The sequence below is a fragment of the Sander lucioperca genome, chromosome 20 (genome assembly GCF_008315115.2).
Source record: "Sander lucioperca isolate FBNREF2018 chromosome 20, SLUC_FBN_1.2, whole genome shotgun sequence".
Taxonomy (NCBI): Eukaryota; Metazoa; Chordata; class Actinopteri; order Perciformes; family Percidae; genus Sander; species Sander lucioperca.
The window spans coordinates 2,739,272-2,756,314 of NC_050192.1; the positions used below are offsets into that span (position 1 = coordinate 2,739,272).

The window sequence follows — 17,043 nt, forward strand, 5'->3', positions numbered from 1 at the left end:
TAGGAGGGGTTTGATGTGCCTGTTTTGGCCACAATTGATGTGAGCAGCAGGATTGTGTGATTTCAGTGACCCCACTCTCCTCATCTCACCCATCTGTCTACTTTCTTTCCAAGCAGGGGCTCCAAGTCTGACAAAAGGATATGATAAACCAAACCTCAACCTTTTTAAACAAAAGAGCTGATCTGCATAGAACAGCAGGAAGCAGTTGGCTTCACTGTAAAGTAGTCTGATAACAAGTTGCTGTGGAAATATTAACCTCTTAACTTCTGGCAGAAAGGGAGAGGGAATAACTGGTCTGCTGGTCAAGTGCTAGGCAAGATGGCATTTTCACTCAGAGAGATGCATGATTTCACACTTACAGTGGACATCATAATACTGTACAGAACAAAGCTTGAAAAGAAAGTACTTAACACAATTGAGCCGTGATGCAAAACTACTGTTTTGCTTGTCTTTTTGTGTGTTCTGCAGGCACCTTTGCCGTGATAAGTCTGATGATCGGGAGTGTTGCAGTGAGGGAGGCCCCAGACTCCATGTTTACCATCCTGCCTGCCAACGGATCCAACATGTCTGCCGTCCTGGACGTGGAGGCTCGTGATGCCAGGAGGGTGCAGGTCGCCGTTGTGCTCACAACCCTGGTGGGAATCATCCAGGTCAGCCTCAAAACAACCGCCACACTCAGGCAGCAACTCAAAGCTGCTATTGAGATGGTCTATCTTCCCTCAGCCCCCACAGAGTGTCTTGTTATTTGGTAAAAACATCACAGTAAAGTGATACAGCTTGCTGAAATCTTCTCACGCTCAGAAATCACTGTTTACCCAAAGCAGCAGCGTGTCTGAATCACTGTTGATGTATCAACAACTTGATGTTTTTGTTTGAAACTGCTTGTTCTTATCCCCTTACCTCATTCTTTCTCATTTTGTTTTCCTTTCTTTCAGTTTGTGCTAGGTCTTCTCAGGTTTGGTTTTGTGGCGATCTACCTCACAGAGCCCCTGGTGCGAGGCTTCACTACAGCAGCATCGGTGCACGTTGTTATCTCTCAGCTAAAGTACCTGCTGGGGGTGAAAACGCAGCGCTTCAGTGGGCCCCTCTCTGCTATTTATGTGAGTTGCAATAGCTTCTGAATGGTTTGTAGGTGGAAAGTGTGCACTACTTGATTTGAATTTGAGTTGGAAGGGAATTCACCTATTTTACTGCCTTTTTTTTTTTCTTGGTCTGGTTTTGTTGTTTGTTTGGTAATGGCAAAAAATTTAATTGCTCAAATGCATCATAAATTGTCCCACTCTTGCCCCAGAGTGTCAAGGCGGTACTTTACGACATCACGAACACCAATGTCTCCACTCTCATCCTGGGCCTCGTGTGCTTCGTCTTCCTGTTCGTGATCAAAGACCTCAACGAGCGCTTCAAGAAGAAACTGCCCATTCCCATCCCTGGAGAGATTATCGTGGTCATTGTATCAACCAGCGTCTCTTATGGCATGTCTTTAGCAGATGACTACCATGTGGACGTGGTTGGGAAGATACCAACCGGGTAGGTTCTTACATTCTCATTTTGTCAGGGGACTTTCTGTCAAATATTGTGGAATATAGAGCGGTGTAGTTTGTGTGCATGTCATGGAAAGCCATGGGACTTTACAACTGGGACTTGTGTTATATTTCTTAATTGTATGCATTTTGTAGTTTTAGGCTCTTGTTTACCACATCAAGCCTTAACCATCATAACATTGCAGCCAAAACATATTGACACACTGGGATGGATGAACTAGAAATGTTATCTTATGTGTTCTCAGGCTTCTCCCTCCTACGGCCCCGGAGTTCTCTCTGTTACCCAGTTTGGTCACAGACTCCTTTGCTGTAGCCATTGTAGGATTCTCAATGGGCATCTCACTTGCCAAGACCTTTGCCCTGAAGCACAGCTACAGCGTGGATGGCAACCAGGTGAGTCTGGACATCTGAGGAGCTGCTGGCGAGCTACACATCCGGGCACAATGAACTCGACGCTAACCTGACAAGTAACCGAGTAACCCCTATTTCCACTGGGCACGTCTGCGCTGCGTTCCGTCCTCCGCCACGCGGCAAACCACACCGGGAGCTTCTCAGAAGCGGAGCGTCTTGCTGCCTGACCTGCAGATTTTATTGTCTCTACAAGTACTTTACAGACCAATCACGTGTTTATTATTAAGTTGGTATCTCCGGTACACCGCACAGATGCGCCTGGTGGAAAATAGTTTTCACAGATGGCCTCCTCTAATAAGCTGATTTCTCAAATGTCATGTAAAAGAGAAACCTGGTTTCTTTTTTTGTTTTTTAAAGATAATTTTTTGGTGGCTTTTGTTTTTTTATTAGATAGTATAGACACATAGGGAAAGGGGGAGAGAGGGGATGACATGCATCAAAGAGCCGTAAGTTGGATTTGAACCCGGGCCGCTGCAAAGGACTCGGCCTACATGGGGCGTACACTCTCACCGCATGTTTCCTTTTTGGTAATTAAGTAAGATTAATTTCTCGAGCTAGATTTGGCTTTAGAGAAAGCTGATTTCTCTTTCCAAGTATAAGGGTTTCTAATTGGCTTTTTATATGTGAGCATGTGCAGGACAAAGACTTGAGACGGTGAAAACATTGCTGACAAAAGAGTGGTGGGATGAACAAAAAGATCAATACACGTTAGCGATATATCCTGTATTTAAATTGATTCCAATCAAAGTCCGACTAAAACCGAAACTAAGACATGTCTAAATGAGATGGTTTCCGATGCTCAATGAACCATTTGTAAAATTGAGACACATTTGTGCTGTGCGGAAAAGCTGTGCTCTGCCTGTCCCTCACTGCCACGCCAGTCTGCTACAACACGCCAAAATAAACTGAACGCAGCGTCTTCTGTCACGAATAACGTCAAAATAAGTTACGCCTCTAAAATAAGGTTCAGTGCAGAGGGGAAATCTGATCACTGACCTGCTGCATCGAAACACATGGAGTAATCAGGTTACTACAGTGCATGTAAAGTACTGCGTTGTTTTGTTTGAGCCACGGTGGAAACTAAGTACTAGGTACTGCCCAATTACAAGGATACTGAAGTCACATAGATTCACAGGCGGAGCTAGGCTATTTAAAACAGCAAATATCCCAGCAATGAGAAGACCTTATTTCAGGGAATATGCTGTATGTTACAATATATGCTTGGATATGGAAAATCACTTCTGCAAATGAGAAGTCACTGTAACTTCAGCTTACCACAACTGACCCTTTCTGGAGTTCATTGTGCGTTTCTATGGGTTCTTTACTGTCATCTGCTTACTTGTACCCACACACTACAGTATAGGTTGGGGTAATTTCCTAGAGCTGTTTTCACAGGGTAACAATCTGCAGAACATGTTTACATTATTCACATTCCATTGAATGTATCTTAATGGTCTGAGACCAAACCTTTGTGTCTTTTTGCTTTCAGGAGCTGATTGCCCTCGGCCTGTGTAACTTCATCAGCTCTTTCTTCCAAACCTTCGCCATCACTTGCTCCATGTCGAGGAGTCTGGTGCAGGAGAGCACTGGTGGAAAAACCCAGGTAACGCACGCACAGTAGTACAGGAGTGATTACACTATCTTACTTGATAAGACTAAATTGGTGTTGTAAAACTGTAATTTGTGTGTGTGTGTTTGTCTCTCCAGATAGCAGGACTGCTCGGGTCTCTCATGGTGCTGTTGGTGGTGGTGGCCATTGGTTTTGTCTTCCAGCCGCTCCCTCAGGTGGGTGACGCTGTTGCTGATGACGCAGAGCTTCCTGTCTGGCAGCTCGGCGTCACAGGTGGAGCTGCAGAACCCTTTTATTTTCTCCCCAATCTGTTGAACAAACAACGGCTGACACCTCCACTGATACAGATTACAAGTCACAATAACTAGTTAATGTGTAATGTTTCTTGTAATGAGCCAACTGCCAAGAGTCTTTCCTAATTCGTTTCTGACGTTTGTTTAGTTCTCATGTTGTACTATCTTCTGATCTGTTTCCCAGACTGCACTGGCCGCCATCATCATGGTGAACCTGTTGGGGATGTTCAAACAGTTCCGAGACATTCCTACTCTGTGGAGGAACAGCAAGATCGAACTGGTCAGTCGCCAAAACAAAATCAAAAGTTTAGTTTATTTGGTTTATTTTGAACAGATAATTAAGAACTTGTGCATTTGAGTTACAGCAATAAAACTTCCACAAACAAAATCATCAGCAAAAATATCTTTCAACGTTCCAGGAACTGATTCAAATAAGGATTTCCATGTTCAAAGAGGAGAAGGAAGAAGTTAAAAGAAATACTTTTCTGGTCCTACCCACCTTTTCTATGTTTTTATAAAGTAAAAACAAAAAAGTTCTGCACTTTTAGTTGGAGTTAGTGAGAAACGGGATATGAAACTACTATCTAACTATTTAGATGCTAAGTGTGGCTCTTAAATATCATTAGATTATTGTCAGACTAAATGTGATTGCTCTCTTCAATTACTGAAGGCCATGAGACGTGTGTTGACTGAGATATGATTTGGATCCTCTATCACATGCCATTGATCTTGTCCTGTGCACGCCCTGTTTTTTTTCCCCATTTAGAGAAGGAAAAGAGGATGTAGCTGTCACTCTGCTGTAACACTTCATGTCGGTATATTTCTGTTGCTTCCCTTTTCTTCCTCAGGCCATCTGGCTCGTGGCCTTCGTAGCATCTGTGCTGTTGGGACTGGATTATGGCCTCCTGGCGGCCATCGCATTCGCCATACTAACAGTCATCTACAGAACACAGAGGTATTGAATAGGCAGCTGCTTGTCGTTTTCTCATGTTTTAGTCCGAATGTGTGATTCTCTTTTGTCACATAATTTACTACATTCACTGAATAAACATGATGTAAATACATTTGTATGAACTGGTTTGGGTGGTGCTCCAAGCGTGCTAACAGAATAATTTAGTGTCAGAGTTATTTGTGTTTCTGACCTTTCTCCTCACCTTCCAGCCCTGAAAGTGCCATCCTGGGTCATGTTCCCGGCACAGGGCTGTACTGTGATGTGGATGAGTATGAAGAGGTGAGACTGTCCGAAGAGACAAATGCTTTTTTGAGTTTGAACCCAGGCTAAAAAAGTTAAAAAGCTAAATTAAGTCTGTTGTTCTGAACTCTTAAAAGCCTGTGATTTGTGTTTTGTTACCAGGCGGCTGAATATGAGGGGATTAAGATTTTCCACTATAACTCTTCAATCTACTTCGCCAACAGTGATCTTTATGTGAACGCCCTCAAGGAGAAGGTAACATGTCATGTCATCTATGGAGGGAGTGGAATATTAAAACACTTTTATTGATGGAATGAAACGGGTTGTTTAAAGTGCAATGAAGTCTAGAATTAACAAACAGCGTTGGCACCATGTAGATCATCACTACTGATACCCAGCGACATGTAATTATGTGAAAACAATGTGGTGGCAGATTGATTGTTAAAGTTGTGAGCAGTTGTCAGGGTCCAGGGTATTGTCCCTTGCCTTGCAAAACTCTGTACTACTCTGCAAACTACGAGCTAGCAAGCTACCTGTGGAAGTTTTGAAGAAAATTTGGATGGTGCAACAAGGCAGGCCTGCTTGGTTCGGGGAATAATTGTAAATATTTACAAAGTTTATGTTTAACGTTACGGCATTTACTATCTAACTGGGACGTTTTGGGACTGATTGTGACAGGATTGTTGTGGATGAAGTAACATGACACAGGGCAATAAATAACTCATGCTACTCTATTGTGTGAACAGTTAACTTCATTTAATGTTACATAAGGCGATTTCTTTTGCGGGGTGCATATGTTCCACCAAAACAAGTTTCCTTCCTGAGACTATTTTGCAGAGCCGCCGTCGCTGCGTCCGAAGCATGTCTATGAATCTATTGCCCCAGTGCATGCTGGGAGGCTTTCCGACACACTTACCTTGTGTAAACTGCAATCACGTTTGCCACTTAAGCCAATAATATGAATACGAACTCAATGATTTCAACTTATTTTGCCTTTTTATTTCAAAATAATTCAAGGTAACTTCATCCAGGATTAACAACTCAAATCTCAAACTGATTTTCAAAGAACCAAATGATCTGGAGGAGAGAACAGGATTATTTCAGATTCATTAGTAGAGCCACGTTTGAAGAATGGGGCCCAGGTTTTTGAGATTAAGTCCACGTGTAAAAACAAGGACGACAGTATGCGTCTACTGCACCTATGTCTGGGTCCAAAAACACGTTTAACAAGTTAGTGAATTTATCCTATTTAAAGGAATAGTTTGACAATTTAGGAAATACTAATAACATGTCAGAAGGAATCTGAAATCTAACTCGCACTTTCTGCCAAAAGTTAAATGAGAAAATCTCTGTATAGCTAATATGAAGCTACAGAACTTTTTTACCTTTTGGACAGAGCAAGGCTCGCTGTTTTCTCTAGACTGGCTCTGCTTCCAGTTTTTATGCTAAAATAAGATAACAGAAGTAGCTTCATATTTAGAATACACAGACATGGGAGTGATATCAATCTTCTCATCTAACATTCAACAAGAAAAGGTTCCTTTTCCTTTGTTCCGTAGTTCCTGTTCCTAGTTTTCCTGTTAAAAAAATGTACGTCACATCTAGGTGGTCACAGTGGTGAGTGGCAACACACATTATTAGTGATAATCAGAAATAAAATAACCTCAAAAGATTAAAGTGATTCAACTACTGTGGAAATTTAAAATGACTTTTGAAAAAATTGCCTCGGCCTCCACTGCAGCCTAGGAGAATCAAAACAACTCAATCAAGTGGCTGTGTTCAAGGGTTTTCAAGGAGGCTAACAGCTGTTGGCCTGGACAGCAAATGTAGCAGTTGCTAATTGCCATGAAGGACATTAGAATGAGACTAAAGAGATTAAAGCTTAATTGTGTTTCTTGGTTTGCATTAGGCTGTAAGATGTCCTACGCACAAGTTATCATTAGATCTACTTCAGTCATTGTACTGAGTGTTCAGCCAAGGTTTTCAGCAAACCATTACAAGGAAATAAAGTTTTTAAAACGGTCTCTGGATTGTGAGAATTTTTTTTAACAAAATGCACCTTTTCTAAAATGCGAGTTTTATGTAATGATTACAAGCCTACTATAAAAAAAAAAACCTTACTTAAATCTCCTATAAACTCTTAACAGCAGGAATATTTTGTGATTTCTTCAGTTAATGTATATGGTTCAAATTTGGAACCATACTGTCTAATCAAGAACAAAATAAAGCACCCTTTTTTTTGTAGCTCCCTTCTAGCAGTCAAACTGCTTGACTCACATGTTGGCTAATATTGATGATGTCTTTACAGACTGGAGTAAACCCCGAGCACTTGCAAGCTGCCCGGAAAGCCCAAAAAAAACGGAAGGAGAAGGCAAACTGCAACCACAGCTTTCCACTGAAGATGATGTGTGCCAAGGTGAGTTCTCCTTTAATTTTCTTCTCTCCCTGGTTCCTTGTTCAGTATGTACACAGTCAACTTTGTTTAGTCAGCATGCTGCATATTTGCATTTATGTGCCCATGTCTGGGCTTGTAAAATCCTGGAGGGATTGTAAAACGTGTTTCCCAAGGCTGCTGTACAGTAGCAGGAAGTGACTGACGATGTTTCTTAGGCCTCGGTGGAGAACTCTGTAAAGAGATGGCAAAAAACTATTTTATCATGTCATGAATACTATAGTTTGTTTGGTAAAAGTGAAATGGAAAAAAAAAAGACATTTTCGTCTTGTTAGCTAGATATACATGTGCAACGTCTACGTATTCTCAGAGCCTCTATGTAGAAAATGTTGGACTTTGGCTCCCCGCACTGGTAGTATAAAAACAATACACAAAAATGACACCGTGAAATACCTTGTGGCTTGTTAACCCTTGTGTTAAGGTTCAAATTTGACCTGTTTTCAAAGCTTTTATATCAGAAATATGGGTTTCTTACAACCTAAGTGCCCCAAAATAACCTGGATGCATGCATCTACGTTGTATGGAACCCATACAACATTCTTTGCAGGTAAAATGAATGATTGCTTCCATTGTTTTATTCAGGTTCATAGCATTTGAAATAAATGGTTTCAAAACAGTATCCTGACTAAACTTTGACATAAACCTCTGTGATTCACTCAACATCCACTGATCTTAACTATTAGATTAAATAATTCCTAAAAACAAAACAATTAGGTAGAATGTCATTTAATTAGGTTAATTGACCATGAATTAAAAAAAAAGCGTTGAAAAGAGGGACAAAAAAGTGCCAAAAGCATTTTAAAAAAGCGTTCATTTCTTGGTCGACCGGAAGACATCACAAGGGTTATATTCCTGTTATAAAAAGATCACTTTTTTGAATGGTTGTACAATAAGGAGCGGGGAGTGACGCATGAGGTTTTGTCCTATAACAACGTGGAGAAGGAGCAGGGGAACGGCCAGTTGGGGGACAGACACAGCGAGTCAGTCTCAGAGGAGGCTGTCTTCCTTGAACCTCTCAGCACCGTCCACTCCATCATCCTGGACTGGACCCCTGCCTGCTACATCGACTCTGTGGGAGCCAAAGCCATCAAACAGGTTCGTCTTTCTTCTTTTTTTTTAACCGAGGGTATTTTCAATATCGCGTTCACTGCAACAGGGTTTCTAACAGTTGGGTATTAGGACGACAAGGGGAGGAATAAATTAAGTGTTTTATATAAATGCTCTGAAGTCCAATCCAGTGTAAGTCAGGAATTCTTGTAGGAAAATGTGTGATGCACAAGGAACACTGGTTCAGGATTTGACCTCAGTGAGTAAATCAGTGTTTATCTCTGCAGGTTATTAAGGAATATGCAGCTGTGGATGTTCGAGTGGTGATAGCCGGCTGCAGCAGTAAGTCTTCACAGTGACGTTTCTGTGTTAGATAGAGATACTGTACAGTAATTGCTACTGTCATTTATTAAATGTGACGTTTCGGTCTTAGACCTTCATCAGGTAAATTCAGGAATTTACCTGATGAAGGTCTAAGACCGAAACGTTGTATTTTTCTAAATAAATTATTGCTTGCGTCAGTGTGCGGGACTTTCTCTAAGCTTCTGATCTGCTACTTTTGATCATATCCTATGCACCTACCCGACAAAAGAGGTGTGCAAAAAAAGCTTTCTTACGTTATTTATTAAATGTGGAAATGTAATAACAGTCACACTGGCCATATTTAAACACAGTACCCTTTTTAAAATACAGGCTAACCTGGATTAATTTGAATGATTTAAGAGGAACCTCGTTTAGATGCCTTACCCAGATTAAACACGTAACTCTGATGTGGAAATATCTTTGCTAAACTTTTGCTTCATCTCTGCCTGCAAAGTCAGGACTTGCACACCATTGTTTATAGTATGACATTATAATCATCATCATATTGGGGACCAAGAATGTATTGCAGAGGGTTTACTTGACATATCCATCAATGAATAGTTTATTTTATCAAACCTAATCAATATTGTCCAAATGCACTTAGTAGCCAGTTTTTAGATAGACGTGGCTACAACTAACCACCATACCTTACTATATACTTTCACCATACCATTTATTTATTAGTATAACACAAGCAGGGTTCAAAATTAGCACAATCCACCAGCCAAATGCTGGTAAAATATGCAAGTGGCTGGTAGATTTGCTTCATTCATCAGCCAAAAAAAAACAATGGTAGTCTATTAAATGGCTGGTAAAATTTGAACATTTACTCATTTGGCTGTTGGACGAAAAAGTAAATGTTTGGACCCTGAACACAGGTCAACAGCACTACTAGTCTATATCCACCACCTTCCACTTCTGGGATTGCTCCGTTGCTGCTGGAAATTCCGCCGTATGTCCTTCTTTTCGGCCGGATGTCCGTTTCCTTCCGCTTTCTTTGTGCTGAAATTCTAAACTCCAATCTGAGTTTTCTCTTGCACGACTAAAACAACTTTTGAACGTACACGTTCCACCAAAACAAGTTCCTTCCCGAGGCTATTTTGCAGAGGCACCGTGCGGCACTTAGCTGCGCCAAAGACGATTGTGATTGGTTTAAAGAAATGGCAATAAACCAGAGCACATTTCTCTTCCATCCCGGAATGCTGTGTGGACTAGCCAGACCTTCATCCGCAGCGCTGTGGAGGAAGGTCTGGCAATGCGAGACTACAGCACTACAAACTACAGCGATACAATTCATGAATTTCTTACTATAAACTAGCAAAGCCCTCTATGTTCTCCACAGCAGCATTGTACTGTTTGAGATACATTCTTTTAAAAGCATCCAACTGCCGTGGTCCAATCCGGTCAAACTGAATACCTAGTTTTTGCTGGTGGGCTGTGATCGGGTTCCTTTATGGTACAGCAGATGAGATGTAAATGCTGTCACCTAAATCCTGTAGTATGTGAACACTGTTTGCATGTGGTCTGACTGATCCTGTATCTCTGCTTTAATCTACAAGGAAGCCTACTGTCTGAGCTGGACACCTTACAGTTTTTCACTGGGGTCATGACCCCAGAGATGGTGTTCCCCACCATCCATGATGCAGTACTGCGCTGTCAGCACTCAAATGGCAGCCTTTCAGCTGCTCCAACCAATGGAACAACCTGACGGGAGAAGACACCTGTATCACAGCAACAAGGTCTTGCCTTGGGACAGCAGATTTGGGAGTTCTTCCACACAACTGTACTGTAGGTGCGATTACCTTTTGATGCTTCCGCATCACAGTAGGGATGAACCGAGCAATCATTCATATTGAATAGTGTTTGTAGAACAGCTTTTCCCTCTCATGTAGCACACAAGTCTGACAACCTTGTGAACTTAAGGTGGCCAGCGCAGTGTGAGAGAGGGCAGTTTTACGAGGCTTTTATTATCCAATCAGAAATGCAGCAGTTGCGTTCAAGTTCTCACTGCTTTGCTGGAATAAGTACATTTTACAGTAAGCTGACCTTGTTAGAATGTTATACAGTTTTTGGTAAAAATGTATGAAAACAAACCGTCAATATCCTGTTGGTATCACATGTAATGTTTGTTACTGAGAAGTTTTGTCCTGATGGATTTTCTATTTTCAGCTGTATGTTTATGTCTGTGTAATTGTGTATTTAAACCAGCGAAAGCACTATCATTGGTCAATTTGCAGTATCATGTTGTTGCAGTAAATCTGCACTGTGGTTTTAGTCTGAGTGCAACGCTAATATTGTACAAGTGTTTTCCTATTTAAGAAAAAGAAGAAGCTGTAGTTGTGCTGTTATTGTAGAACACAGGATGCCTTAAAAGTTACAATGTGGTTATTTTACAAATCACAGACTCAAATCTGGAATAAACTTTATTTTTAAGTGAACAAGAATGACAACAAAAGGACAATATTTTTGACTCCGTTCTCGGCTTCTTTTGACAGTAAAAAGCCAAAGTGGAACTTCTCTCTCTCTCAATCTCACACACAAACACACTCAGTTGTAGGTCATGTATCTGGGGGTGGCGCTGAACTTGGCGTAGGACTTGATGACCTTGTTAACGGCCTCCAGGAAGTCTTTCTCTGTGGCGATCTTCCTGCGAGCTCTGATGGCAAACATGCCCGCCTCTGTGCACACACTGCGGATCTCAGCACCTGGCAGGAACACACAGCATCAAAAAGCTTTTAATGAGAAAAATGTCTTCAGACCTAAGACGTCATTACAACCAAACAGGTTTAACTGCTTTTGGACCATTGTGCCGTGTTTCCAAAACATTTATAAAGACAGTGTTGTCTTTATACCTATGAGATACAGTCTGTTGGAGGAGGTGGTAAACAAACCCTAGATTTCCCCTGAAATCTGTCATTCATTCATTCTGTCATTCAAACCATGTCCCTCCAAAACAACTTTTCATTTTACTTTAATTTTAACTTAAAAAGGCACAATGAGTAGGATTTTCCTAAAAAAAACAATGTATGGATAATACACAAATAATAGAAGTGTGAGTGTATCTGCATCTGTCAAGACCTGTATTTTCTTATTTTGCTATGTTCGGGACATTTCTGGGCCTCAATCTCTATAAAAACGTAGTGACCAGGTGCCAGATTGTAAGCGCGCATCCAAGATGAAGCTACGGTAATGGTGGACACAGCGTCTAAAAAAAACATACACTAATGTAGCGAGGCGAAACGCCAAGCGGACAAAGCTCTTCCAAAATGAGTGAGCCGGTGGAAAAAGGGACAACTTTGTAACCAACAAATCGTTTATCTGTGTTTTAAGCCCCCAACATCTCCTTCCAAGCAGCGCTGCCTGGAAGGCATAGGACTGGGGAATGGTTATGGTTAGGTGCCTTGAGGTCAACGGTGGCAGCGCTGCCTGGAAGGAGACGTTGGGGTCTTAAAACACCGTCAAGGCAACAAATCCTACACATTCTGCTTTAATAAAAACACACGTTTTCAGTTTTGTGATGACTGATTCAAAATCCTTTTAAATAGCTTGAGAAGAATGAGCATTTTGTCAACACACAAACATTTCATCCTTGGGTTTATCTGAAAAATTTTAAAAATCACTAAATTTAGAGATGTGTGGTTTTTATTTGACAGTGACAACTTGTTACAGTGCACCCTTGTGGCCACACACCAGTACTACACCAGTGGACAAATAATTGAAGGCAAATTTGGAACGGTCATCTAGAGCAGGGGTCTTCAACGTTTGTTTAAGCCAAGGACCCCTTAACTGAAAGAGAGGTGGAGCTGTTACCCCCTATTACATATACTGTATAAAATTAAGTTGCATAATAAACTGGGTCTACAATAACGTGTAGGGCGGCTTAAAGCCTTTATACATACCTTTTTTGCATAGAATACTAAGCTATTAAAGCCTGGCATGGTTTCTGAAAAAAACTTTCCAAAATTAACAATAATTTGGAGGCCCCCCTGCATTGACTCTGAGGACCCCCCTAGGGGTCCCGGACCCCCTGTTGAAGAGCCCTGATCTAGAATACCTCGTAGTCAATACTCCACACCAGTAAAATAAGCAACTGAGAAGATGAACAAACATCAGTATTACTGGGAGTGATACTTTTAGAACAGGACGCAAGAGAACACTAATGTCAAATAGAGCTATAGGAAGATTATTTAGAAGACAAATGTCAGATAGGAGATTGAGTGCTGCTGCGTCAGTCTTACCAGTGCTGTTGGGACAGAGGCGAGCCAGCAGCTCAAAGCGAATGTCTCTCTCCACGCTCATAGAGCGGGCATGGATCTTGAAGATGTGTGTGCGACCCTGAAATGCAAAACAAAAACAGGTGAGGCTAGAAAAACGGCTACTTTGCTTCTGATCGCAGGTGGTATAACTTGACAAATTGGATAACATGGGCCCCGAAATGAAAATAGCTCCACTTCCGAGTCCGGTGTGCTTTTACTGTAACTCACCTCCAGGTCAGGCAGGCTGAACTCGATCTTCCTGTCCAGACGTCCGGGTCTCATCAGGGCCGGGTCCAGGGTGTCCGGTCGGTTGGTGGCCATCAGCACTTTGATGTTGCCTCGGGGGTCGAAGCCGTCCAGCTGGTTGATGAGCTCCAGCATAGTCCTCTGGACCTCGTTGTCTCCACCGGCACCGTCGTCAAAACGAGCACCTGGCAGGTTCAAACACAGCACACGTTTCCATGTCAATGTGTTCAAGTGTTATACACGGATATGTTTTTCACCACTGCTTTAAAAGAAATAACATTGAGTATTTCACGATAGGACAAAAGAAAAACATTGTACATAGAGAAGGAATGTAACAAAACTAGCTAAAATTAGTTTTTAATATACATTTTTATGGGTTATTTTAAAAAGGATAGTTTGGATCTTTTGATACTGGTACATAGTCAGTTTGGCCCCCAGTGTGAAGAAGCAGACAAGAGTACTGACACAGAAGCTAAGCAATGTACTGCTGTGGACGGGGGGAAGCAACTAAATGCATTTTAGCTCCTAAAATGAGGACCACCTACGAAAATCTCTGTTAAAGTGTATACTATATTTAGAATATTTTCACCGCTTTACCTTGCCGCCCTTTACGACGGGGAACTGAAGCCATTATAACGTTCTCTAAAAGCCACCTTTGACAAAAACGGTAATTTAACCTCGAAGAACACAGGAGTCGCTGCTCTACCGCTGCCTTGATCGGTTAGTTTGTTCGTTAGTTCCCGACCCTTTTAGTTTAAGCTATTTTAAAATGATCATCACACGGACACATTAGTGAAAATGTACTTGAAATAAAATCGTAACATAAAAGAATGTGACAGTGGGGTGAGCCTTACCTCCAATGGCATCAATTTCATCAAAGAAGATCAGACAAGCCTTCTTAGTCCTGGCCATCTCAAACAGTTCACGCACCATCCTGGCTCCCTACACACAAAGACAGGAATCCAAATTTAATACTTACAATGACCAGGATTCATGATCTCACAGCTGATATTCTCTGCCGGGTGTGTTTCTCCAGCTCTTCTCCCACTCACCTCTCCCACATACTTCTGCACCAGCTCGGAGCCGATGACTCGGATGAAGCAGGCGTCAGTCCTGTTGGCCACGGCGCGGGCACACAGGGTCTTTCCTGTGCCGGGCGGCCCGAATAGCAGCACACCTTTTGGAGGCTCAATACCCAGATTGACAAACCTCTCAGGCTGGTGAGCGGAGGAGAAAGACAAAACGGGATCATCAGTCAGGATCTTTCACGTGGCAGACAACAGTCCTGTTAACTGTACTAAATTGGAAACTTAAAACTCATTTTTTTTTACAGAACACATGTATGATGGCAGGTCTGTCTATTAGGCTGTGGGATTGTCTTTATTTGTGAACACTCACATGGAGCAGGGGGGTCTCGACCACTTCTCTCAGCTTCTCAATTTGCTCCTTACATCCCCCAACGTCACTGTAGGTCACATCAGGCTTCTCCTCCACCTACAACACAAGAACAGAGTTGTTGCTGCAGCTTACTCTGGAAATTGCAGAAGCCAACGTTGCAATTTTTTTAGTAAAGGTGGACGTCGGCTGTCACTTTTTCAAAAATTAATTGGGACAATGTTGTAAAAAGGTCATAGATAGCGTAAGAGCTTAAACTTCTCACAGACTTCTTAACGAGAACGTTGCCCTCGTGAAGCAGATTCATACCTGCATCATGGTGACAGTTGGGTCAATCTTAGGAGGCAGAGGAATGTGGATCTGATACTTGTTTCTGTCAACACTGAAAGACCAGAAGAGACACTACATTTAGCAGATTGTATCCCTAGAGACATTCGACATAAATGTGACCTTTAAATAATATTTGAGACATTTAGATAAATCGTCCGCCTCACCCGACTCTCATGCCCTCCTCGATGTCAGTGGGGGCCACCTGGTCGCTCAGGTCCACCACAAACTTGGCAAACTGTTTGACGTTGATAATGTATTTGGGGTCCTCGGAGTCTGCGTTGATGATCTTTGTGCATCTGTTTGAATAATACACAAACGTTTGGGACTACAACAATGGATAACCTTTAAAAATTCAACCATGAAAAACAAGGTAGCATGGTAAAACGCTGTTTACAAGCTATTATTGCAAAATGTTTACGTTTTGTGAGGTGGAATATATTTTGTATATAATTTTATTTAGACGGGATAGACAATACATACACAAGGTTTTTAGATGAATGCAGTAGGAAACATGAGTTAACTCGACACAATCCTACAGTATGCAAATATTTTGCATCTTAAATGGGAATAAATTAGGCGTTACACATTTGTTAGGAAGATGACATTCTTGCTAAAGCTAGGAGATGGTATTTTTCCTCACAGGCCATATCACATTCAATTTTGACTTTCCCTCGTGATGTAGCTAAAACAGCCATATCCAAAGAATATTGCCACATTATCCTGTTTTATGCCACAATACTAATACTGACTCAAAACCACTGTGATAGATTCTTTTTCTTTTTTTTTTTTAACTATAAGCCAGTTTGTTTTACCTCGCAACCTGCAGCGGCTGTTCACTCTGCAGAGTCTGTTTGTCAGCAGCCAGATCCCAGAGCGCTGGTGGAGCCAGGCCTGTGTCGGACTCCTTAATTCCTGTCAAAGCCAAGAAAACACAACAGGAACTTCAAACCCAATCCAGCATCCAGTCACAACATCTGACGCCAGTGATTTACTGAGAGAACACTTTGAGTAATAGCAACATATTTCCCACTGTCACACACGGCATTATTGTCATTTAAGTGTATTCCTGGTTTCATCGCCCACCTGTCAACTCGTTGATCTTTTTGAGCAGCTGCTGGATGTCATCTTCCACTTGTTTGATCTGTCTGGAGTAGGTGCTTTGACCCTGAAGACACACAGCAACAACATTAGAACTCAAAATGGATGTGCAAGTGTATATGTGTGTATTTCAGGCTTGTGTGTGTGTGTCGTGAAAAATCTAACAACAGAGTGTAGATGTGAATAATAATGCAAATGTGACCAATTTCACCGCTTTAGATGTCAACTGGTGCTATCTTTGCGGACTTACATATGTTTTCAGCAGGGCAATGTCCCCTTCATCCAAAGCTGTGAAGATGAAAACAACATTAACGGGGGTTTGCATTCTGTCCTTAGGCCGCAAGCACTGTTGTCGAACTTAGCGATGCAGCTTATCATTAACGTTACATCAAGGTTACACGTTTTACAGTAGCTGCATTCACTGCAAACATCTTAAATGTTACCGCAAAAAGTTACCATGGCCATAGGGGAAAACGAGCAGTCTATTTAACGAGCAGAGCTAGCTAACGTTAGCCAAGTAGCTATTGTCGACGTTCATTTTCAGCTATTAACATTAACGTTACATTTATTTTTCTTAGATATAACGTTACCTCTGATAGGTCCTTCATCCTTCTCCTCATCCTTAGTTTTTCTTTGATCGTCTCCCAAATAGTCCGGCATTTCTTATCTCGGAATAAACACTTTCTTACAAAAAAAAGATCGAGCTCTCTGGCAGTCAAACTGTACAATTACACAGCAGCTTTGGGTTTCCGCCGCTTTCCGACAGTCACCGGAAATACAGGTCGGAATTTTATTCAGGCTGTACCACCAATAAAAAAAATATATTTTTGTCACATAAACATTACTCTT

The 17,043-nt window shown here is 41.7% G+C and overlaps 2 protein-coding genes across 2 annotated transcripts in view; one reads left to right on the forward strand and one right to left on the reverse strand.

Annotated features, from left to right (window-relative positions):
• The window catches only part of slc26a5 (solute carrier family 26 member 5), a 24,123-nt gene extending 12,816 nt beyond the window's left edge, over positions 1-11,307 (forward strand). Inside the window, exons 5-18 of the mRNA XM_031306432.2 lie at positions 469-650; positions 936-1,100; positions 1,292-1,527; positions 1,787-1,934; positions 3,442-3,555; positions 3,660-3,737; positions 4,000-4,095; positions 4,664-4,770; positions 4,977-5,046; positions 5,170-5,262; positions 7,316-7,423; positions 8,354-8,554; positions 8,794-8,848; positions 10,429-11,307. Of these exons, the coding sequence (XP_031162292.2) occupies positions 469-650; positions 936-1,100; positions 1,292-1,527; positions 1,787-1,934; positions 3,442-3,555; positions 3,660-3,737; positions 4,000-4,095; positions 4,664-4,770; positions 4,977-5,046; positions 5,170-5,262; positions 7,316-7,423; positions 8,354-8,554; positions 8,794-8,848; positions 10,429-10,577 (1,802 nt within the window). The 3' untranslated portion in view covers positions 10,578-11,307. The remainder of the gene's footprint in view (positions 1-468; positions 651-935; positions 1,101-1,291; positions 1,528-1,786; positions 1,935-3,441; positions 3,556-3,659; positions 3,738-3,999; positions 4,096-4,663; positions 4,771-4,976; positions 5,047-5,169; positions 5,263-7,315; positions 7,424-8,353; positions 8,555-8,793; positions 8,849-10,428) is intronic.
• On the reverse strand, positions 11,275-17,039 carry psmc2 (proteasome 26S subunit, ATPase 2). Its single transcript, XM_031306436.2, has 12 exons — positions 16,785-17,039; positions 16,445-16,482; positions 16,180-16,261; positions 15,909-16,008; positions 15,261-15,392; positions 15,076-15,148; positions 14,770-14,865; positions 14,424-14,588; positions 14,226-14,313; positions 13,354-13,556; positions 13,108-13,204; positions 11,275-11,574 (listed from the first exon to the last, which is right to left on the reverse strand). The coding sequence occupies exons 1-12, from the start codon at positions 16,852-16,854 to the stop codon at positions 11,417-11,419; spliced, it is 1,302 nt and encodes a 433-aa protein (XP_031162296.1). The 5' UTR covers positions 16,855-17,039; the 3' UTR covers positions 11,275-11,416.
• Between the last annotated feature and the right edge of the window lie 4 nt (positions 17,040-17,043).